Raw genomic sequence first — 24,901 nt, 5'->3', positions numbered from 1 at the left:
CAGGGACTCCGCTATGCCCAACCACCAGCAGTTACTTAGCATGCCCCACAGGAAGAGACGCATGGGTGCTCCTCTAGCGATCCCCCCACCAAGTTAATTAGGTGCAGCCTGGTGGCAGCCTCACTGCTTCCGCTCGAAGCATACAGGGTGGGCCTTCAAGATGGCAGTTCGCGCCTTCACCTCAGCACCAAGTTCAGTTGTTCTGGGCCCCAGGCAGCGGGGCCTCAAGCTACGACCAACAGCAATTAGCCTCAGTCGATCCGGCACCTTACCCCCTGAGCTGGCCAATGAAGTCAGACGTCGCCTAAGAGACACAGCTTTCTGGCTCCAGCACGCAGCGTGCACTCCTACTTCAGCCGCCGGCTCCGATGCAGGTACGGTCAGTCACAGTGTTCTGCTTTCCGTCACTCAGTGGTTATCCCCCTCTAGAGCTCAGGTCGGAGGGATGGAAACAGTGTAGGGTGCTACCACAGCTGGTGATCTGTGGCTCCCGCAATCGGACAGCGTCAGGGCAGGTCCATGAGGCTTCTCCGTACACAGGGCCGCACACGCCCAGAATCCGAGCTCGGGGATCTCGTCGGCGCTCAGTCTCGTGGAGGCCAAGGTCTCTAATTACGCCGTCCGGGCTGCTAGAGTGGTCGGAGTCGGTTCTCACGGCACCGGAGCCCTGGCGTAAATTAATACCGCTCCAAGGGAGCTCGAAACACGCTTCTAACGGCGGATAAGTGATGAATGTTGCGGTGGTCGTTCGGAGCTTCTCGCTTAGGCGGCCATCTTAGCCGTGCGCTAGCTCCGCCCCCACAAGTGGATAATTTTAGTAAGATATCAGACTAGGTTACAACTGTGTGCAAGGATAACTCCAGTGCTTCTGCTGCTTTCCGTACCACTGAGGTAAATAGAATTTTTCTGAAGGAGGGCCTGAGAGTAAGGAATGTCTCCTCCTGACGATGTGTCCAGGCCAATGGATTTTGTAGATCTAAGTAGAGGACAGCATCTATATTGAAACGAGGGAGAAGGTGATCAGCATGCATGTGTTCTACCTCTCTGTGCCAAGAGCCTTGATTGGGCATTCCTAGGGCATCAGAATCTGATCTGAAATTTTCTGCACCCCGGCGAATCTCTGGGCCCTAGGGCAAAATTCTGCCAAGGGGATGTCACCAGAAAAGACATACACTTTTTATGAGGCCACAAGGATTTCAGACGTCTCAGAGGTCACGACTGGCAGGGGCTTCCTTGTAGGCAGCACCATGGCCAAAGCCTCTGGAGGTACAAAGTCTGGTGAGTTTGCAGCCAGCTAAACCTCTAAAACCACAGTAAAGAGGCCACCCTTGGCGAGTGGCCCAGAGGGCAGCAGAGCCATCTTGAAAATAAACAACATGGACTTCCGAAAGGTCTGTCTTCGAGACGGATCAACACACAAGTGCAGACGAAACTCCAGTTTCAACTTTTTAAGAAAAAGAACAGGCTCCCACGACAAGGCAGAGACTGGAATTGGGGAATGTCATCAAGTCTCCAAATGGACAGAAATAGCTTGATCTCCTGCTCCCGAATGGCCTTTGGGTGCATTGAAGAACAAGAATAAGACTAAAAGGCTAAGCATACGTGGTCGGGTCCAAGGCACCAGATATGTAGTTCATGAAGAGCGGATCCAATAAGGACATCTAAATGAATCTTAAATAGTGCTTGACCACTGAGACCCAAGGAGGAAACATTTGACCGAGTTTCTATTTGTTGCGGAGGAATAGTGTCAGTGCGACAATGAGAAGAGTTCTGAATCCCCGATCCGCAGCAATCAGGTGCTGAAAAACATCCAACAAAGTCTCAGCTGAAGTTGCATGATGCCACCTGGTGGTGCTGGAGAGCTACTGCTAGGGAACATATTTCTGGATCTAGTCTCTCACCAGAAAGATATTCATCAGGAGTGTAATCAGTGGGAAAAAGTAGCCTAGAGATTAATTGTAATTTGTACCTGATTGTACGTTAATGAGTATTTTAAGACAAAACAATTCTTGATTCTTAGAATTAACTCGGATGAATGATTTAATCAGCCTTGTCGCCTTCAAAGTTCTAGCCGAAATCATGGGAAAACAGAGCTGCAGTCTATTTCTTTGAGAAAGGGGGACATGTCGTCACCCATACTCATGCACATAAACACCCAATAGGATTTAGAGATACAGCCAGTTAATCAGACTAAACTAAATTCCTCTTCCCTCTCCCCTTTCACTTTTCTTCCATTAGGAGTGACAGCACTGTCCCACTTATCCTCAGCGCCCCAGCAGCCACACCTCCCCTCGGTTGCACAGGTAGGTAAACAGTGGAAGTAAAAGGAGGGGGAAAAGCCACCTCTTCTACCACAGATGAATTAGTCACTTGACAGGAGTGCATGACAGAATGGGAAACTTGGGCATGGATGTACTATTCTAGGGTGCAACTGACCAGGGCATCACTGTGCAAGGTACGACTGAGAAGGTTCGCTCAATGTGACACTTGGAAAGGTCTGCATTGCTGGCTGGGTGTAGGAAACTAGGTTTTTGTTGCAGTAATCACGCCCGCTTTTTGCTTGGTATTTGATGCAACTTTGACTTGAGTGCACTGGGTTCCTGCTAACCAGGTCTCCAGTGGCAGTGGTCTTTCCCCAAAATAAGGTAACTGGTCAATTGGGCCCCGACTGGCCAAGTCTTTAGCACCTCTGCAAGTCTCTAGTAAGTGGTACCCCTGGTACCTAGGGCATGGGTACTAAACAGGGTCCCTAAGAGCTGCAGCATATCTTGTGCCACTCTACGGGACACCGCACCAAACTCAGGCAGACTGCCAATGCAGGCTGCGTGACAAGGTGCTCTAAAAAGAGAAAACACAACATGGCACACACCCTGTGTGCCATGTCACTTAACACTGCATGTAATATTTGTAACTTACCACTACAGCTGGCCTTACAGCCCTAAGCCAGCTGCATTATATTACATATGAGGACATAGCTGCATGAGTAGATATGCCTCTGTGCTGGCCAGTTCAATTACTGACAGTACAAGTGAACAGGGAAGCCATCTTAAGGTATGTACTTGGCACAGGTCAAAACGAGTTTCCCAGCTACATAATGGCTTCACTGAAACCTACAGTGTGTGGTATCAAACACCTTGTATTAATAAATCCACACTGATTTCAGTGATGGATTTATTAGTACATGCACCCAGAGAGTACCTTAGAGGTAGCCCCAGAACACCTACTGACCTCTAGTGCATTGGCTGACTGGTCCTGTCCAGCCTACCACCACAAACACATTTCTGAACCCCTGTAGGTGAGAGTCCATGCTCTCTGAGGTCGAAAACAATGCCTGCTGTGGCAGATGTTACCACCGCCTCCAAGCAGGATGAATAGTAATCAGCATATCAAGGCAAGAGGCTTCAAAGGCCGCCATTGCTTCCCTCAGACAGGGGAAATGTCACCGCCTGCCCAGGGCCCATTTGGCACCAGGACAGGAGAGCAAATTAGCTAGCCAAGAGGTGTGTTAACCCTCAGGCTAGTACCACCCCTTAGGAGGGCTACCTAAAGTGAACATGACTCAGACAATTTCACCACCTTGATTTTTGGTGGAATTAGGTCCTTGGGGTCAGGGTTATGTGCGTGTAGTCACCCTAAAGATTGGTAGCCCATTGGCTACACTCCCTGTAACGCCCCCTAAATACAGTATTTAGGTGGATCCCCTGGTGCCAGGACTACACATTTGATAGACACAAAGAAGGAGTGGACAAGGAAGTTTGCTGACACAGGAACAGAGGAGCAACTACCCACTTGGTGCCAACCCTTCCAGCCTGCCTGCTGCTCCTGACCCTCGTGGAACAACTGACTCGTTCTGCCACTGTGCAGACTCCAAGAAACCCAGAGGGCTTGCCAATGCTTCGCAAATAGCCAGAGAAATCCCTTGGAGTAGAGGGGCTACTTTCCTGCAACCACAGGCACCAAAGAAAAAGGATCCGGTTCACCTTCCTGCTGCTTACCGGGACTACCAACTGTGCAGCCGCCCAGGAAGAGGTTGCCGTGCTCCCACAGGTCACATCCGTCCTCCCTCCAATTGTGGGGATGGCAGGACCGACCAGAGCTGTACAGTACCAATACCTGGGGAACCAGAACCCTTGCAACAACAGAGGCTTGTTGTGTCCAGCCCAGACCCAAACACAGAGGAAGAGCGACCTGTACATGGAGGGACTTCAGAGACAGTGAGACCCACTTCGAGAGTGGCCCAGATGTGCTGTAGCCCCTTTTCTGCAGAACCAAGACAGAGTGAGCCTCCGACTGCAGCCACCCAACACCTTGAAGTACCTCTGTACCTGCGCACCACAGCCCGAGTCGGAGGGAGCTGACTGTGCCAACGGGGTCCTGAGACCCTCAAAGGCTGAGCCCACCCTTCGGTTTGCCTAGACTGGACTACCAGTCGCCACCTGTAGCCTCTCTGTGCCGGCCCCCTCAACCGCGAGTGTCTCCCGCAGCACAAACTCGACGCCTAAAAACACCACTGCACTCAAGGCCCACAGCTTGAGGAGAAGAGGACCAACTGTGTCCCTACGTGTCCAAGCATCTCAAGGACTAAGCCCTCTGTGGGCTCGCCCGGATTGGCCCCTCAGTCCCTACTTGAAGCCACTTTAAAACCAGACCGTTATTGACTGAAGTGAACAGGGCACCAGAAGCTGAAACACACCCCTGTACCCAGACACCACAGTGCCACCCGAAGTGACCTCTTAGTTTTGGCTTTGACATTGCCCCCCTACTCACCTTAAGTCCAGGAGAAGGGTCCCGTTGACATGTGCCTGAATGCAGTATATGTTTTACCCCCATAGGGTAACATTACCGCTCCAGAAATTGCACTAAGAGCAAACTTTTGACACCTGTAAAAAATAATAACTCTAAAAGTACTTACCTGAATCTGATGATCTTAGTATCTAAACTCACATTTAAAATCTGTGTTATTTTTATAGATTGGTGTTGGATTTCTTTATTGAGTATGTGTCTCATTCACTGCCTTTGTGTTTGCTATAAATGCTTAGCACTATCCTCTGATAAGCCTAACTGCTCACCCACACTACCACAAAAAAAAGAAATACCACAAAATAGAACATTTTGGTTGTCATTTGTGCCTCTGTCAACCAATTGGGGTTTGCCCGGACTCTATTTTGTCCCACTCTATAAAGAGCCAACTTCCTACAATGGGCACTTGGCAAGTACTGTAAAGTTTATGGGTCACTTGGAAAAGAGAGGCTTTATGCAAGAGACTAGTGATTCAGTGTATTGGACACTTTGCCTTGGTCACACTGCATGAGGGACAGGGGCTGCTCTTAATGAAGGCCAATTAAATAGGACATTATATAAGGGATATCACGGCAGCATTGTGCCATATAAAACTCTTAGTAAACCAAATTATTAAAGAATGCCAGGGTAGAGCAACACACTTTCACTTGCTTGGCCAGACTGGCGAGTATTAAGAACACTTTGACTGGCTACACTGGGTAAAAGACACTTGGGAAGAGCTTCTGTGCTTCAATGACAAGCAAGAAGTGGTGGTGCTCTAGTCAAGTCAAGTCAGAGGTTTTTTCTATAGCGCAGACATATCACTCCGAAGAGTCTCATGGCGCTTCCAGCGGCTCTGAAATGGGAGGGACTGGAAAGGGTACTAATCGTACAGCCATGTCTTCAGTTTTTTTTCGAAAACAGCTATGACTGAGGGTGGATCGGAGGTCGACAGGCAGTCCGTTCCAGGAGGCCGGAGCTAGGTACGAAAAGGATCTACCACCTTGTCTGGTGGTGTATATTCTGAATGGGGTGAGCAAGAACTTGGTACCAGACCTGAGTGCCCTCCGAGGCTTGTACCAGCAGAGTTTTTTGGACCAGTATTTAGAGCTTTTTCCATGGAGATACTTGTGCGTAAGGCATAAGACTTTAAAGAGAATACGCTTTCTCACTGGGAGCCAGTGTAGAGCTCTGAGACATGGGGCGGACGGTGTTCGGTAGGGCATATTCAGGATCAATTTAGCCGCAGTGTTTTGTAAGATCTGCAGTTTGTTTAGAAAGGTTTCATTAATGGACTGCAAAAGTGCATTGCCGTAGTCCATTCCATTAGTGACAAGACCCTGAATCATTGGTTTTCTGGCTTCGAGGGGGATCCATTTAAGAACTTTCCGCAACGTGCGCATTATTCCGAAACATGTACTAGTAATGTGGTTCACCTGGGCCCGCATGGACAATTGGTTGTCCAAGTGAAAGCTCAGATTCCGGACCACCTCTTTGGAAACAGGACAGGCACCAAGGTCGAGGGGCCACCAATCTGGCGACCAGTATTCAGGCGCTTTCCCAAAAAGCATGATTTCAGATTTTGTACCATTCAGTTGAAGGTAATTACTTTTCATCCACCTGTTGACGTGGGACATGCAGTTTTTAAAACGTACCATAGTTTCCTTTGGATCGGGCCCATTGTGACTATGATCTGAGTGTCATCTGCATACGATATGACATTAAATCCATAGGCCCTAATCACTGGGGCCAGGGGAGTCATATACAGATTAAAAAGGGTAGGACACAGGATAGAACCCTGTGGTACACCCATCGTGACAGGTTTTGCGGAGGAGATGTTAAGTCCTGACTGAACAATGGTTTTACGGTCCGAAAGGTAACTCCTAAACCACTGCAGAGCCCTACCACTGACACCAGTCTCCCACAGCCGGTGTTCTAGGATGCTGTGGGAGATGGTGTTGAATGCAGCCGACAAGTCGAGAAGGACAAGAATAACCGATTGGTGTCTGTCCAGAGCCCGTCTGATGTTATCTGTGACCTCGACCAGAGCCGTCTCAGTGCTGTGAGTGGCTCTGAACCCTGTCTGTGAAGGGTCCAGTAAATTGTGGCTCTCCTGATGAACAAGTTGCTGATTAATAAGGGATTCTAGTACTTTTTCCAGATAGGGGAGTAGGGAAATAGGACGGTAGTTGGGAAGAAGTTTAGGGTCAGCCGTAGACATTTTCAAAATAGGCTTCACACGGGCAGACTTCCAATTAGAAGGGAAAACGGCTTCTGAAAGTGATTTATTAAAAAGGTCTGTAATGTTTTTGAGCAGTGCAGGGGCAATCTTTGTAAGTAGCTTTGGGGAAATTAGGTCAACGGGGGAACCAGATTTTATCTTTTGAAGGGCTGTGAGAACTAGTTTAGAGTCAATATTAGTAAATTCATCAAGGGAGTGGGGAGGGGCACTGGGGGCTTCTGACTCATTGACTGAATCCAAATTATTATCATGCGGAGTCAAGGATCGGTGAATGGTTAGAATCTTTTCTTCAAAATAATTTGAAAGAGAATCCACCCAGTGTTGCGAAACAGGTGTGGACAGCAGGTTTCTAGGGGTTGTAAATTCCTTCATGACCTTATAAAGCTCCTTGGTTGAGTTTCCTGCCTTATTTATCCTTTCAGTTAAGAACAATTTTTTTGCCGTTTTGATTTTCGTCATATAGTCATGGTGAGCTTCTTTATAAATGGCACGATCCTCCGAACTTTTACTCTTACGCCATTTGCGTTCCGCTACCCGACAAGTGGTCTTTGTGACTCTGAGCTGGTCAGTGTACCATGGAGCAGTTCTTATTTTGGTCTTTGTCAGTGTCAGGGGAGCAATTGTATCCAGTACAGTTAAAACTGCATCCTCCAAGGTGTGCAGTGTCTGATTTACATCTAGGTTAGGGTTAGTTGGATCACAGGAAAAATGTTCTATGAAGAGGGGCAGAGTTACTTTATGCCAGGCGTCTTTGTAGGGCGAGATCAAATTCCAGGTTTTTTTTAACTAACATTTATGGGATTACATTTTTTACCATTGTTGTGTATAGATGATAGCACATAGGGCATCATTTTGAGTTTGGAGCAAACAAAAAATTCTAGTGTCTGAAGTACGCTTGACTGGTTGGATTTCCTCCACTTTAAGGATAATATTGTGGTTGCTTTTCACAAGGTGAAAACTAAATAGGAGGATTCTGAGTTCCTTCCAAACTCTACATGAAGCCCATAATATTGAATAGTGCAGTGTACCGGGTGTGGGATCCTCTTATCTAGTGGTGTGTGAAGAGAAGAGAGCGAGACGGTTTTACCCAGTACAATGGAGAGAAGAATGCTGGAGATGTTCTTACCTGGGGCTGCATACAGCTCTTCCAAAGCTCGGTTGCTGAACTGCGGTTCTACCTCCGGCCACTGACCAAAGTAAGTGAGACAAATGTGACCTAATATGAAGAAAGAAGGAGGGAGCGAGAAAGACATGAAGAGTCAAGGAAGGAAAGATGAACAGACCAATGGGAGAGAGTTTATGGATAGAAAGGGAGGGAGACAGAGTTGGATTTGAGATGATAGGGACGTTAAAAAGGGAGAGAAGAGAGACAGATGTAAGTTAAAGTCAACTTACAGAAAACAACGTTCAACAAGGGAAGAAAATTCTAGATGGGAACAAATGCTGCGTCCCAGAAAATGCAGTGTGCCAGGAGCCACAACCCTTAATACAACTTAGTAATCCTGCACATGCAGTTATAACACAAGTTACATTTTTCAGAATGGGCCCTTTGCTGTACAAATACACAACTACATGGTACATCCCAAAACAGAACTTATCTGACACAGAGCATGACTAAATGCTTTTCAGAGGCTCCTTCAATGTTATGCCACTCCTTGTATCTCTGCATCTGGAAAGTCTTGGTTCACCTCAACTTTAGGAGGTTCTAGAAATAAGGATATTGTGACAGGAGAACTATGTTCTATGTCAGAGCTCTTGAGTTGCAATGTTCAGAGTCTTGGATGTCCTTCTAATGAATCGTATACTATGTTAGTATGTGATTTGGGATTTTCTAACACTTGGAGATCATTTACTTAGACGTACAGCACACTATACAAGTGCAGCTACTCATCCATTCAATCACTTATACCCACTATTAGAAAACTAATAATGTAGTATGAGTGTACACCACATTATGGCACAGTGAGAAGCCAAGGCATTATCCTCGACTCAAACATAACTTGCCACATTTGTATTGCATCTGTGGACAGCGCATCTCACAACCACCTCCTCCAACTCTGGACATGTTCTCCCATTCAGAAACTTCACAGGCTTTCAGTAGAGGTGGGAACTCCCAGTTACACCACACAGACACCTAATTCCTGCCAAAACTTAAAATCTTCCAGTTTTCAGAAATCCACAGCAGTTCGAGAGTAGGAAAGAACCCCCGGAAGACAGCTCTATAGTAGGATTACTATGCTGCACACCATCAGTGTGTCCGCTCATAAATTACTCTTTATGCTATATCTATATTTAAAAAAAAACAATAGCCCCAGGGGTGGCACTCCTTGACCAATCTCCAATGGCCTTCCAGCATTGTCAATATATTGTAGATGCCGAAAATACACTCTGGCAATGACACTATTGGATACCCAATTGTCGATCCCCAGCTGTGACACCACAACGATCATTACGAGAGGCTGTTTCCCACCCCCCGGAATTACTAATTTCAGGGTTACCAGTAACTCTGGATGCCATTAAGAAATGAGGAATTACTAGGGTTATCAATAATTATGGGACAGATACTCACAGTGATTCCTCATTTTCAGCTGCTCTAAGGAGCCAAAAACTCTAGCTGAAAGCTGAAAATTCATAATCATGCTGGGGATGGAAACTGTGGTTACATTCCCATTAGAATTAAGAGGCCACTCGCAATAAGAGCCTAAATATTACATAGTTATATTAATCTCCCAACACTTACATGTGCGATACATCCCCTAAGTCTTTATTGACAACACCGCTATGCAGAGGCAATGACACTATGTGGTACATATCGAGGATCTGCCTAGAGACCATGCATGATATGCCCCGGATTCTGTCCCAGATGAGATAGTACAGGGATCATCGCCAAAGCCTGCACCATACGTGTTACTGGACGTAACTCTGCTCCTCCACTGCTCAACTCCGTTACTGCCCAATACATCCAGAGAATCTGCTACAAACATAGAAATTATACTGTACATTCTCCAAGACTGCCCCCACAAGTGACAATATGGCGTATCCAATGAGCCACACAAAAGTTACTGATACCATACATGTCAAATCCAGAATTTGGGTCTCCCGCAGTCATACTACGTACTGATCTGGGAACTTGCACCCAACAGCGACAGATTATGGCACTCCCGTAGAGTCTGCCCTATGCAGAATGAGTGAATGTTACATCCCTAGAGTCTCCTCCAGGGAGCGACACCATACAAAAATTCTGCAAAGCCACTGGGGAATTAAATAGATTGGGACATCCCCAGATTCTGCCCACAGTACGGACATGGTACATACATTAGTGCCTCAGGGCAGACACTGGTGGGTATGTATGTGTTTTGCTTTTATAATGCACAGTTTACTCACAATGGCTACTTATTGCTCAGGCAAGGAACCAAAAAGATGTCCTCTGAAATGCGTAAAAATATGAGTTTGAATAGTCAAAGAGGGCTGGAATGCAAATTCCACAAGGAAGGGGTCAGAACCAAAAAGATACAATCCCTAGTACATTGTTTATGAAACTGAAGAAAAGTAAACAACACATTATTGCGAGATCGAGTACATGACCTGAAATATATGGTTTCCCATTTCTATTCAGGAGTTTAAGCTTAACATACCGCCCTGCCTCTCTGCAATGCACAGCACTGAAATATGATGCTGTGCCATTTGCCTGCGGACTCCCCCCGGTGCATGGGTTCACAAATCAAGATTTTGTAGAAAAGTGATAGGTGTGCAGAATTATTTTCTGACGGTCAGTGATATTGGCAGGTATACAGAACTGCCAGGCGACCATAAATAAAGTCACTAACCAGGATAGTATGATGGATTAGGGCATAATTGTCTGAAAGCTCATAAGTTACAGATGGAGCAACAAGAGGCCACCAAAACATTCATTTGTAGAACCAAAGAAAGAGTCCGGTCCAACGCGAAGCATATCGCTTAACTCAAACAACTGGAATGGGCGGATCACCCACACATGTCTCAGGGCCTTCCTAAAGCGTTTCAGAGGTTCTTTCTCCATCCAAATGCCATAGGTTCTGGCTAAAATTTGAAGATGTTTCTAAATCATCCAATCCCCTACTGCAGAATGGAGTCTCTAGGTCATGAACAATGAAACTCAGGCCTCAGTCCAACTAAAGCAGGTTCAGTGTCATCAGCAATGACTGGCTAGGCTGAGCCAGGCATAGTAGGCATTAAACATGATAGATGAAAAGGAGGAGCATGTGTCTGCCCCTTAAGTAATGAGAAAACCTGAAATCTAAAAGGTGGAAGGAAAAGAAGTAGATGTAGAAATGAATAAAGCCAAGCTAGGAATGAGCCAAGAGGATTTGCTAAGATAACCTGTTCGATCAAGACGCTGAGACTGATGGTGCCAAGTGCCCCAAAAAGGGCTCACAATGCAAGGCTAACAACACTGCCTCCACTGACTGCTCAACAGAGATCATCTAGCACACTGTCACAGACCATGAACCAAGTCGGCCTAAAGACTGCACGCAGACGATACAGACACTTTGCCTGTAATTGGGAAACTAAGACAATGTGTACTTAGAGAGGGCTTTTCCATCAGTGTTTTCACAATCTTTTTTCACTGCTATTGACAGAGCAAGGTTCTGTAGGGGAGGCAAATTTCATACCCTATTGCAACATACAAACCTGTGACCCTGATAGAAGAAGCAAGAGTGTAGGAGAGGGGGATATCAGTCCTCTGCACAGTTGGTGATAAAGAAGCCTCCGGGTGATGGCAGTAGGTGGTCATAATCTGTTTTACGATCTTTGATGTTACTTTGTCAATCACTTGTCTACATCAGTGCAGATTCTGTACGGGCCAATCTTTACAGGACTTAGAGATAGGACAGGACAACTCCTATACGTATCTCTGTGAAGAGCTATTGTCTGTGTGAGGAGGGATGTCTATAGACGCAGGGCTGTCTGTATGAAGGTTGTTCCTGTAAAAGGTGTTCTCAGAAGATGTTAGTTACCATGTGTGGCAGGAATTTCTGTGTAATGTAGCCATGTGAGAAGGAGCTGTCAGTGTGATGGGTTGTTTGAGTGAGGAGTGTCTGTGCGGAATGTTATGTGACAGAGTTATTCTGGAAGGGGACCTTTGTAAGGAATGATGTAAGTAGGATGATACCTGTTAGAAGAGTGTGGCTAGGTTAAGAAGAGTATGTGTTAGGAAGAGCACATATGAGAATAGGAGTGTCACTGTGAGGTGTTAGTCAATTCCTAGGGTGTCTTCATTAGGACGATTGGCAGTGGCAAACACCATGAGGGGACCTATATACAAAATAGTGTTTATTAAAGAATAGCTCCATAGGCGGGGGAGCGCAGAGAAGCTGCTTACGGAATTGTAAATATGCAATTTATTTGGCTATAACTTATGTTCAGGTTGTTTGAAAATGTCCAAAGCCCCCATTTCCCATTGCATCCTACTATACAAAAGAGCTTCATGTATTAGCTGAAAGATAGGGGGAAGCATGTTTTTCAGCATTTTACTGGAAGCCATTCTGTTTTAAACCAACAACCATAGGGTGAATATGGTATATAAATAGCGCCACCTTCTGATACTCAGGGTAATTTAGAAAGGAATGCAAGTGGTAACAACAGGTGCCAACGCAATTTGTTCTTGGCTTAATACCACGGACTATTAGGAACGGAGCAGCTGCTCTGGTTTTAGCGAAGGTTTAGGTTTAAGGTGGTGGTATTAGCCCGTGTTAATTGTAATAAAAGGATATAATATCCTGTACTCAGACGCTATTCAGCCTAATGGTATCCTCCCCGAAAGACACAGAGTCTCTTGCTCTAATCCTGAAAGGAATCCGAGCTTAAATGATACATCATCAGCTTAAACTGAACCCCATCAAAAACAGAATTCTTATGGATTTCACCAGCAAACTGCTCTACGCTAATACAATCTTGGCTAAATGCTGTAAAATGTCTCGACTGCCAACCATCCATCATTAACCTCAAAATCCTTGGGTTTACACCTAGACAATACAAATGCTGTAAAATTTCTCGACTGCCAACCATCCATCATTAACCTCCAAATCCTTGGGTTTACACCTAGACAATACTCCCAGCCTTCAAACCCACATCAACTCCACTGCAAAAGATTAAGGGACATATGCATCAAGATAAGCAATTCCAATAGCGAATTTTAAGGAATTGCTATTTAGGAGTCGCAATTCCTTATGCATGTAGGAATCGCAAAATAAATAGAAATTCCTACACATTCCCTAATAGCGAATCGCAAATTGTGATTCGCTATGAGGGAATGCAAGAGGCCCATAGGAATGAATGGGAAAGCATTCTCAATTTACTTTGACCAAATAGGTAATCGCAAATTGCGAATGCAATTGCAAGGGTGCCAGGGGGCCATAGGAACACCCGATGCACCCCCAAAAAAAGGTAAGTGTGCACATGTGGCACACACCCATGCTACAAGGGCATGTGTATGCGCCACATGGGACTTTGAAAAATGCAATTTTGTGCATTTTTCTCTAAGGTTTTGGAAATTACCATCAACTTGAATTGCGATACCCCAAATGCATTCGCAAAATAGGTAATCGCAAAGATTGTGATTACCTATTTTGCAAATGCATTGAGGTTTGATGCATCGGAAATGGCTGTTTACCGGTCGCAAACGGGCCGATTCTGAGAATCGGCCAGTTTGCGACCGGTAAAAAGCTTGATGCATGTGCTCCTTTCTCCAATAAATTACACGTGCCTGCTGAAGATTTTAAAAAGTTGCCCAATCCCTAGTTCTATGCAGACAGGACAAATTGCAACTCCTTGCTTGCAAGCATCCCGAAACTCTACTTCACACCACTGAAAGCTTTTCTCGACACAGCTATAAGACTGGTCTAAGGTACCAGGAAATCTGACCACATCACACTTCTTCTGATATTCTGAAATGGCTCCCTGTCAAAGCTAAAAGTGCGGTAAAAGTGCAATTCACTATCCTCTTTCGGCTCCAAGCTCTTGCTCAGAAAAAAAATGTTGTTTCATGAGGGCAAAGGCAATTATGCATTACCAATTGCCTACAACTAGAACTCCCTGTCTGCAAAGAGAGGAGAACCTCAAATTATCGATTTTTCAATTGATCTACTCCCAAGCTATAAAACTCTATTCCATACATTGCCAGGACAAACCCATCCTTCATTATCTTTAAAAGAAAAAGACTAAAAATAATTTTCCAGCGCTACCTCACAACTTAACTTAGATGCTACTTCCAAAATAGGCGCAGGATGGCCTGTATTCTGCCCACTGCAACCCCTTCACTGTTTTTGTAAAGAAGAACCTTATTATATGTAAAATGCTTAATTTGAATGCCTAATTCTTCTCTAAATAGAGGTAACATTATTTAATGCCCAGCATACCTTTCAATCTACCCACCGTATGTTGTATTTACTCTGAACAGCTGACCCTTTCCATCCAGTGCAATCTTAATCTGCCCCTTAATTATATATATGAACGTTGCAGCACTACGTTTCCCAGCATGCAATTAAAAACAAACTTATCTGAAAGGTCCTCTGGAGGACAATAAAGTTTTATAAGCATGAGAAAAAAGTGCTGCAGCTATTTGGTGTAAAGCCATGAGGTTGCCTGTGAACAGGGATCGGGAGGATCCGAACCGCGTAAGGCTTGAAAGAATTCTCCGTGTTAGCGCCAGACCTCCTGCCTGCAAATAAATCCCTTTGTCTACATGGGAGTGCATCTTCATGTCTGAGGGCAAATTTGGTGATTAACACAAAGCGGGCACAATGAACATCTGACTACAATATTCCCCATTATTTTGCAAATTGGTACAATTTAGGTGTAAAAACATGCTACTTGATGTAGATGTCATTTGTGGCAAGTTACATTTTCAGAATCTGCCCTCGGTATAGGACACTACAAGGAATACCCACAGAAACATTCTGTAAAACTTAATTTGAGGACTGCATTTTCTCTGCTTTTTTGTGATTGGTCTGCAAGCCAGATGCTTTTATTTGCAGCTTCAGCAGTTTCCTTCAATCTCCTAGCTCTTGTATTTCTAGAAAGTAAGCTATTGCAGCTTGACTACTTGTATATTTGGCCGATAGCAGCCCTGGTTGCTGTTTGTGATTTAGAGTTACATGTTGTGTACTATAACCAATCTAATGTTGCTTGTGTTCTTTTGGAGAGGGGCTGGTCTGGCAGATCAGGCTGGACTGCCCCTATTGGAGCAGGACTAATACTGATGAGCCAATAGCTATGTCCTGTCTGAAGAGGCATGGTGGGCTAAAAGACTATGGGCTGTGATATGGAGCAAATCATTACCCATGTATGGGTTTAGCAAATAATTACCCATGTATGAGATTAGTGCAACCACTAAACCCCTCCGTTTCTTGTATTCCTCAGTGTGACACCATGAATATCACAGGTAAGCCCAGACACGGGTCCCTGCTAACGGAACCAAGCGGCACCTTACTGATGAGGCCAAAACATTTCAAGGTATACTTGTGTACCGGTTCAGAAGGGAACTGGCCGGCAGTGTAGGGTGAACTGTTACTATTGGAGCAGGACCAAGATGGATTTGCATATGGCTGAGTCTAGTCGGAGGTGGAATAGTGGGCAAAAAACTATGGACTATGATGCAGTCCCAACAAATCCTGGTGGCTAGGATTAATTTAAGCATTTCACCAATTACATTTCTGTATTCCTCAGTGCATTGTAAGCAGTTGGAAGCATTTTGTGCAGTCTTATTTAAATACCTGGGATGAAGGGATAAACTGATTATGCATGAGGTGGCCTCGCTGTGTGGAGTTCCTTTTCAGAAATGGATCACTGCCATATCACCGAAAAAACTTTGAGCATCAGGTTACCAGTCTACAGCTTGCCTGCAAAGTCTCCATGGTAGTCTGTTCCAGCCCAACATCACTGTTGGCTGAATACATCCTACATATTGTGCGTCAGAAAGGCTTTCTAATCCCTTTATGAATTGCCTCCCTCCAAACCTAAAGACTGCTACGTCTGAAGGAAAGACGCAGCCCTCCAGATTAGTGCATTTTAAAGTATGACACTGTACCCTACCCACAGGCTAAACTGGTCACACTAAATCTATGAACTCATCGAGAGAGAGCTAGCTCTAACCATAGCCTCAAGAGAGGTTACAGAGGGGATTCCTGGAGGAGTGTCCAGTTTACTCAGACGTTGACTTCAGCAAATCTGCCCTCGCCTGCTTGGAAAGGCCTTATCCAGATAGCCTACCACGGCTCCTCCTGCCCCAGATTCTTCTGCCTTCATGGGGAGCTACCTGCTAGTGAGAAACCTGTGAGAAGGAGAGAAAGCGAATATGCTTGCCACCCTGTGAGGCTATCCTGCCACCTCTATGGATTGGAGTACGAGATTACTGCCCTGAGCCAAGTGACTCTACAACTTGAAGTTACTGGCCCAAGCAGGCACTAGTGATTGCTGGAGAAGCACTACGCATATCTAGTTCAGAACTAGTGATCTCTAGAGAGCTATTGGAGATCCCTTAGTAAGCATCTTTATTACGGTGTCCTGGGGAATATCATGCAGCATGGGCCCATTAACTTGCCCAACGGGTGTGGGGGGCATGAAGATCAATAAAGAAAAGCAGTGGCTTTACCCATGTCAGCTTTGTGGTCAGAATGTTACGTCAGTCCCTTAGACTGAAATGTGCATTAAAGCCAGTGAAAGAACAGACGTTTGCACTAGTTTCTGTGGATTTTGGCCACAATATTATACAAATTTGATTCCAGAACTATATAGGGTTATTTCTTTTGAATGGTTATTGATGGTAAGTGCCCCTTTTTGACACTGTCACACCCACTTTTTGCCTGGGATTTAATGCAATTTTGACTGGAAGTGCACAGGGTTCCTGCTAACCGGGTCCTCAGTGCCAGATCTCTTGCCGTAAAATGTACAATTGTTTCCCCAACTGACAATACCTTTAGCACTCCCTGCAAGCCCCTAGTAAATGGTACCACTGGTACCCAGAACAAGGAGGCTAAAGAGGGTCCCAAAGGGCTGCAGAAAGAATTATGCCACCCTATGGGACCGCTCACCAAACTCATGCAAACTACAATTGCAGGTAGCGTGTCTTGGTGCAGACAAAAATGAAAACACGACATGGCACACAGCCTATGTGCCATGCCACCGGACACTTCGTGCAGTATAGGTAAGTCACCCCTACAGTAGGCCTTACAGCCCTAAGGCAGGGTGCAGTATACTACATGTGTGGACACATCTGCATGAGCAGACATGTCCCTGTGCTCGTCAGTTCAATTACTGCCAGCACAAGTGATCAGGGAAGCCATTTTAAGTACATGTGCTGGACACTGGTCGAAAACAAATTCCATAGCTACATGACAGCTTCACTGAAACCAAGGATTTTAGGGATCAAACATCTTGTATTAATAAACCCACACTGATTCCAGTGGTGGATTTATGAATACATGCACCAAGAGGGCATCCTAAAGGTGCTCCCTGAAAACCTACCAACTACTAGTGTGCTGGCTGGCTGGTCATGACCAGACTGCCACCCCAGACAAGTTTCTGACCCCCAGGGCTGAAGGCCTACACTCTCAAGAGGTCAGGAACAAAACTTGTCTGTTGGAGGGTGTTTACACCCCCTCCAACAGGATGATCTGTAAATTTGCATTCCAATGCAGGGGGCTTCAAAGAGCCTGCCACCTTTGCTATGCAAATCTAGCTTCTCTCAGAGGGATGCCACCCCACTGACCAGCGCCCATTTGGCAACTGGACAGGTGGGAAAATTAGTAGTCAGAGAGGTGGAGAAGAGGAGCAAAGGTGTCCCTACTTCCCTGAGCACTGTGAGACCCGAGCCTTTTTGTTGGTTCAGCCTAACTCCGCCGCCCCCCGCCAGTCCCCACCTGCATCAACTTTGTGACCGAACCTATCACCCTCAGGCTAGTTCCACCCCTAAGGTGAGCTACCTGATGTGGATAAGAAATGTAAAAGTCTGCCATCTATGTGATGGCAGAATTAGGGACTCTAGGAAAGGGTTATGCCCACTTCCCACAGGTAGTGGTCATATAGGGGGCCTAGTGACCCGAGAGGTAAGTAGCCAATTGCCTAATAACCTACAGTCCCCTAAATCTAGCATTTAGGGGAGCCCTGGCACCAGAAATCAGTTCCTGCCAACCTGAAAGAAGGAGACGGACCCTGAAGAGCTGCAATAGCAAGAACAGAGGAACAGCTACTGACTTGGCGCCAACCCATCTGGCCTGCCTGCTGTCCTTGACCACTGTGCCAAAGTCGACTCATCTGTAAGCTGCTGTACCTCCAAAAACCTGGGAGGACTGCCAGCCCTTCACCAAAGGCTCAGGAACTCCTGTGGGGGAGCGGAGCTGCTTCCCTGCATCCTGCAGGCACCCCAAGAGACCTGTGAGGACTCCCAACTGCCAAAACCCGACACTGGAAAGCACCACAGCACCCGAACCACCTAGTTCGAGTTGAAGTGGGCCAACGGTGCCAGCGTGGTCCCCAGACCCTCAAGACACAAAGCCCATCTTGGGTTTGCCAACTGTGGACTTCCCGACACTACCTGCAGCCTCCCCCCCCCCCAACTGCAAGTCTCCAGTGACGAAAACCCAACGCCTCAGAACACCTCTGCACCCGGTCGCCCCGGCCAGTGGAGAAGAGGAGCGGTGTCCCTACATCCCTGACCACTGTGACACCCGAGCCCTTTTGTTGGTTCAGTATGACTGACCCCCCCCCCCTTCCCAGTCCCCACCTGCATCAACTTTGTGACTGGACCTATCCCCATTGACTTACATGGGGCACCCAACGCTGTATTGCACCCCTACACCCTGGCCGCCCCAGTGCTGCCCAAGGTGGCCTGTTAGTGCTGCCTTGGACCAGGCCCTGTACTCACCTTAAGTCCTGAAGATTGGTCCTGTAACTCACTGTGAAGTAACTGTTTGCAGTATATGTCTTTCCTCTATAGGATAACATTACTGCTTCTGAAAATTGTACTCTGTCGCTTTTTGAAACTTACAAACATTTCTATTTCAAAACGTACTCGCCTGATCTCGTTGATCTTGGTGCCAAATATTACAAAAAGATAAGTGTTATTTTTATAAATTAATGTGGATCTCCTATTGAGTCGTGTGTACCATTTACTGACTGTGTGTGTATCGTAGATGTCTACACTCCCCTCTGATAAGCCTAAGGCTGCTCGACCACACTACACCCCTAAGAGAGCACCTTGGAATTGCAAGAGCAAGCCCCTGTCCACGTATAAGTGATACCTGGACTCTTTACACAGTATAACTCTTTTTGGTATCCTACATAAGGAGCCAGCTTCCTACACTTATAGCATCAGTTTGAACTCTTAGTATTGTTGATTATGTTAATCATTTTAAGGCAACTAAAGAACTATTTTTTTATTAGCTCGACCACACAAATTTGATACTGCACTTCTGCATAATTCTCTGTCAATACACACCTCCCCAACTCTGAGAAACCTTTGCCTTGTGTTTCCACCTCACAAACAATCATAACCAAGCTTGGAGTGACTCTTCAGACATAGCAACTGGACCATTAAGTTGCATATGAGCAGCAGTATTGCACTGAATTCTCTGGGCAGTCTGCTGGATTAAATAGCTGTACCTTGTTAATAGAGCCCAGGAAAAGTCTGACATACGCAAACTTCCCCATAGTGACTCTTTATAATACACTCCAAGTATCAGCCCCTATTAACATAGTTATACAACACATCCTGAGGGGTTGTCCCTGGAAGTGAATCTAAGTGGGTCATTCCAAGAGTATACCCTCAGTGCTATTATATGCAACATCCCTAGTTTATTTCCCTGGAACTGACACTACATTATACATCCCCAGTTTTACCTGATACGTATTGGTGTACATTTCCCCAATCTGCCTACAACTGATATATAAATTGCGAGGTCCCAGCTCCTCCACACCTGTGTCATCCAGTAGTACATTCCTGGGGTTCAGATCCTGGCATATTACCCCCTGTTGGTGCAAACCTTCCAAGGCCAGAAGGATTTCAGATGCCCATAGCTGAATCTGCTGCTCGGAGAGGCCCCATGGCCCCTGTGCTCCTCTCCTCGACTCTGCTGCAGATGGTGGAGGGGCTGACACAAAACACCAGCCATCCACTTCAATGTCCGGACTGGCATCAGGTGAAACCAATCGTGTGCCAGTGCGCACCTCTTGCCCTAGGGAGGCAGGCACCTTCATGTCCGGTGCCTCTAAGGCACACATAGTTCTGTGCTCAATCTTTGCTGGAAGCATCCCAGCTGTTGACCCTGAGAGAACCTTCTTGTCTTCTTTCCCACTTAAGTCCTTTGAGTGCTGGTCTGTCAACAATGTACAGTGAGTTTCAGTGCAATCCAATGGTTTGTCCCCCAAGGGTTTGCCATTGGTAGTGTTGCCCTCATCTGGGTCTTTGGCTCCAAGGCACAGTGTATTCTGGTTTTCCACCATGTTAGGGTTCGGTTGATGCATTTCTGTTATGTTTGCCACAGCAGGTAGCCTGGGTCCACAATCTGGCCCAGGAATTGTGTCCTGTATTAATCTCCCATTGGGACAATGGTGATCCAAGAGAGGAACCTTGCCCTGTAGATTCCTAAAGCTATCCACAAGCGCCTGCGACTCTGGTGACCAGAGATCCTGGCAACTTTGGGTTATGGAACCATTCTCTTTAGTAGGCTCTCTTTGGCTTAAATGGGAATCATTGGCTGTAATGGAAGTGGGATGTACAGTAATCAACCTTGATCCTTGACGTTGGGCTGTCGCTCTAATGTTATTTATCGGGCCAATGCAGACTGTGCCAGATGGAATACTGCTATATGACCCACGGCCATCAAGATATGGGTCCGCTGATACTTCCTGATAAGAGGATTGACTGGAACGCTCATCCCAGCAGAAGGACTGGTTAGAATCAGGACTCTGGCTGGGTCCTGGGCTCAGATGAACGCTTGTAGGAGACGACATATTGCCGTCTGCCATAGCTTCACTGCATCCATCCCAAGTACCCTTCGACTCCCAGTGCCACCAATTTCCTCCCTCTTCCAGTCGGGAGCTCATGCTGGGTGTGGTGTAACTGTTCTTAAGTTTGATGGTTTTTCTGAAAGGACTGGAGCATTCTGGGTATTCCTTCCCCCGTTCCATGTCTGGATGAAGCTGTCGGCGGAGGTGTGACCAGAGCTTGCTTCCTGGATAAGAGAGGAAAAGAAGAGATGAGGGGGATTAGAACATGGTAAAGCCAAAATTCAAATTTGAGAAGGGGAAGGGGAAAATATAATGCAAAGCATAGAGAAGACTTATTTAGGGAGCGTGGGAGTCAGAGAATGGCCTAGTGGTACAGTGTGAAAGAGCAGATGATGAGTGAAAGGTGGAATGAATGAGTTGACGCATCTGAGAATTAGTGAATGAATGAGCACATGAGCATTTGACAACTGAGACAATGAATAAGACTGCGAAACAGAATTTAGATGATGTAGCAGGTCAGTGACGGAGTGAATGACGGAGTGAATGACCGTGTGAGCCAGTGACCATTTGGGGTTTAGAAGTTTTTACAATATGTAGCTGAGAGGGGGCTCAGGACTAAAAATTCACAATATAATCTTGTGACAGCAGGGGTCAGGTGCAACAATGGTTGAAGATATTTTTTCACATGAAAACCAACAAATGCGTCAACAGAGGAAGTGAAGATAGGACTGTACGACCTTGGAAAAGACCCAGGAAATAGAAATGGAGCAACAGTGCTGAGAGAGAAGTTAGTAACCTGATGTGATGTGCAAATAAGGAGTCTGTAGGCTATGAGCAGAGTAGATGGAAATGAAGAGCTTATCTGACGTCAGTTATTAGTTACACACACCCTGCACACGCTGAAGCCTCAGGAAGATGGAGTCCTCACTGACATAATACCGCAGGAGCTTCACCATGTATGGAACTCCCTGTGGAATGATGGTCTGCTGTTCCCGCCGTTCCACAAGTGATTTGGGGAGACTCTGCAAGACACAAGAAAATTCCATCACTGGACAAAGCAAGCACATAATGAGGAGGTACTGCTGCTAGCCTAAACCTTTCCCTATTACACTCCTGGCCTTCCCACATACATCCTTGCCTGCAGCACCCTTCTCTAGCCAGGATTTGAGCCAACAAGCGCTACTATCTATGCACCTCGATCATTACCTGCAGCCTTCTTCCCAAGTATCACACATTCTGTGTGAGATTGACTCAGAGGAAAATCTCAGCATCCCACAGGGTCTCAATACCTCATGCAAATTAGCAACACTCATGTGATAACCTTAATTTTTTCAGTCTCTTCTTGTCTGCGACTATACACTAACCACAGCCTAATACAAGAACGGCCATGCATACATGCAGCCAGACTTCAGCCTCCACCTGAATACCTGGTCGACATTACCAGAGGTTCACAGAGCATTTATTTTATTCCTCTTTCTCTGGCACTAGATTGGTGGGTTATACTTTGCAACCAATCCTCATCTGGTGCATCCAGCCAGTGTGCCAGCCAACCAGTGTGTCTTGCGAAGAGAGGTCAATAACATGAGCCAATCCGTTCTTGTAGCAGCCTTTGCTAATGCACTTCAGGAATCGATACACAGCTGTTTATAACTGAGAAAAGGCACGGGCTGGGAAGGCGAAGCGGGACCCAATAGGGGCCAGCATGGAACGCCTAACGGCAGCGGGAGCACCTGAAACAAACAAAGATTGGGTGCATCCTTTATAACCGCCAATGACAGAAGGAGGGCGGAGTGGACTAAGGGGTCAAAAGGTGGGCACGGGCCCCACTTTTGTCCACAAAGAATCCCACCTTGGCCTCGGTATCCTAACCTTTGTTGATCGTGGACGATGCCGGTGGGGGAATTGACCTATGCCCCAGGAAGCTTGTGGACGACGCCGGCGGGGGGACCTATTCTCGCCGCGGGGAGTATCGTGGGGAGGTGAGCAGTCATCAGATCACCAGAGAACACCAAGGCGATTCGGGGAAGCAGAGCAAGGCATTGCAGACCCCCCCCAACGCCCACTGAAACAGAACGGCGCTACAGGTGAGGGTCAACAGCAGGGCAACAGCTCCTCCCTGAGCGGGGCAGGGAACTCGGCGGGGTTGTGCCCCGTACACGGACTGCCCGGATCAGCGGAGTGTGCCTCTCCAACCCCCTGGCAACCGAAGCGAGGCAGCAGCGGAAGGCGGGACACGAGCGGGGAAGAGGCGCATCACCGAGCAGGGTAAAGAGCGCTCAGCTGCGACGCTTGATAGGACGTGGCATAAACAGCAAAGCGGGATCGTAGTGGTGCAAAGCGGCGGCCCCACCTGAACAAGTTGAGATCAAAGCAAACCGGAGAAGGCTCATTGGGGCAGTAGAACATGGCGGGAAGACTGAGGGAGGCCGGCAGGCAAAGAAAAAGGTTGGCGCGCTTCCGCGAGGAAGCTGATCAAGAGGAGGAGGCGGGACCACGGCAGGGGAAACAGGTCACGCCGCGGGTGGAAGCTGTCCCAGAGCTGGATGACGATCTGCAAGTCCTCCTTGAGAAAACAAGGGCTTTGGTGGCCATGAAAGGAAAAATGTGGATGGATAAACAAATTAATGGGGACCTGGAGGAGAGGCCAGCAAACCGAGCCAAGCAAGCACAAAGGAAGAAAGCAGGACTGGATGCAGACCCCCCTCCCTCCCCCAAGGCCTGGTGGAAAGGAGCATGGAGCCAGAACGACGGCCCCCACCAAATTGGGCAAAGGGGGGGGGGGGGTGGGGGGGAGGGGGTCAGGGGCGAAAGCCTCCTGCTTGCGAAAGACGGTTAACGTAGGCCCGCCCAGAGGAGGACGGGACGGTTGCGGCAGAAGCACAGCACCTGCACTGATGGTCGAGGGAGAGAGCAGTAAACCAGAAGGGTACTGCAGCGAAAGCTCCATACTGTGGCTACAATGTTGGCCCCCAGGGGGAAAGGGAACTCGACAAACTATGGCGCAGGGCTGATCAATGGTGAGCAACAGGCACAAAGTGAAGGGGCAACAGGGCAGTGAAGGGGCACCAGGGAACATTGCCAACCACAGGACACAATTGGGAGTTACCAACTACAAGGCGCCTCTGGCCAGCAAATCAGAGGGAGGGACAGGGTGAGGCCTGGAGGCATGTTCCCTCCCAGCGGCACCCACCCTCGTGTATGCCATGGTGGCCATTGGCAGGGCCAGGCTCGCAGTTCAACACAGGGCACCACCCAGGTATGATGGGAAGGCGGAAGCCAGGGAGAAAAGGGACAAACCAAGCAGTACTCAAAAAGACAGGGGCTAGCAGAAGCACTGAGAGCCCCAGAGAATCAAGGCTCGGGGACAACACAGATGAGGGGATGGTTGACCAAGGCAACCCAGACAGGCTTATTGGAGGTGTGCCAAGCAGGGTTGGATCTAACGGAGCATGACAAAAAGGAGGACAGGAGGGATAGGCACAAACCCAGGATAGAGAGGTAAATTGAAAATTGGCTGCAGGCCTTTAGTACCTTGGCGTGCATCTTTCACAGAAAAGTTTCCGCAAAGCGCAATTGCCTTGTTCTTACACAAACAGAAAGTGCATGAGGCACAATAGAAATACCAGGGGGAAGCTTGGTTGCGTTAGGTTAGGATGAGGGATTCAGGGAAAAGATGCAGACATAGTCGGTCATAGAATGGGGTCACCAAGACATAGAAGGTTTTACGCGTCACATGGTGGAGGCCACGGACAGTGTAGGGGCGCGAACAAATTTTATGTCCCTCTGGCCTAAAGGAAAAATTTGAAGGCCAGGGGCAGGGCAACAAATCGAGGGCCCCCCCCCCAGAGGGAAAGACTGGGAAGGGGTGCACGGCTACATGCTGGTAATAGAACA

The 24,901-nt window shown here is 47.1% G+C and overlaps 1 protein-coding gene across 2 annotated transcripts in view; it reads right to left on the bottom strand.

Annotated features, from left to right (window-relative positions):
- RPS6KL1 (ribosomal protein S6 kinase like 1) overlaps positions 1-24,901 on the bottom strand; it is an 86,047-nt gene that overhangs the window by 18,983 nt on the left and 42,163 nt on the right. Inside the window, exons 6-8 of one of the 2 annotated variants that reach the window (XM_085626740.1) lie at positions 21,897-22,029; positions 19,975-21,231; positions 8,148-8,237 (exon numbers count right to left, since the gene is read on the bottom strand). In XM_085626740.1, coding sequence (XP_085482866.1) covers positions 8,148-8,237; positions 19,975-21,231; positions 21,897-22,029 — 1,480 coding nt within the window. The remainder of the gene's footprint in view (positions 1-8,147; positions 8,238-19,974; positions 21,232-21,896; positions 22,030-24,901) is intronic. The other variant, XM_085626741.1, reaches the window with a different exon arrangement.

This window comes from Triturus cristatus, chromosome 9 (genome assembly GCF_964204655.1).
Source record: "Triturus cristatus chromosome 9, aTriCri1.1, whole genome shotgun sequence".
Taxonomy (NCBI): domain Eukaryota; kingdom Metazoa; phylum Chordata; class Amphibia; order Caudata; family Salamandridae; genus Triturus; species Triturus cristatus.
The sequence above is the reverse complement of the archived record's forward strand: the minus strand, read 5'-3'. Positions and strand labels throughout refer to the sequence as shown.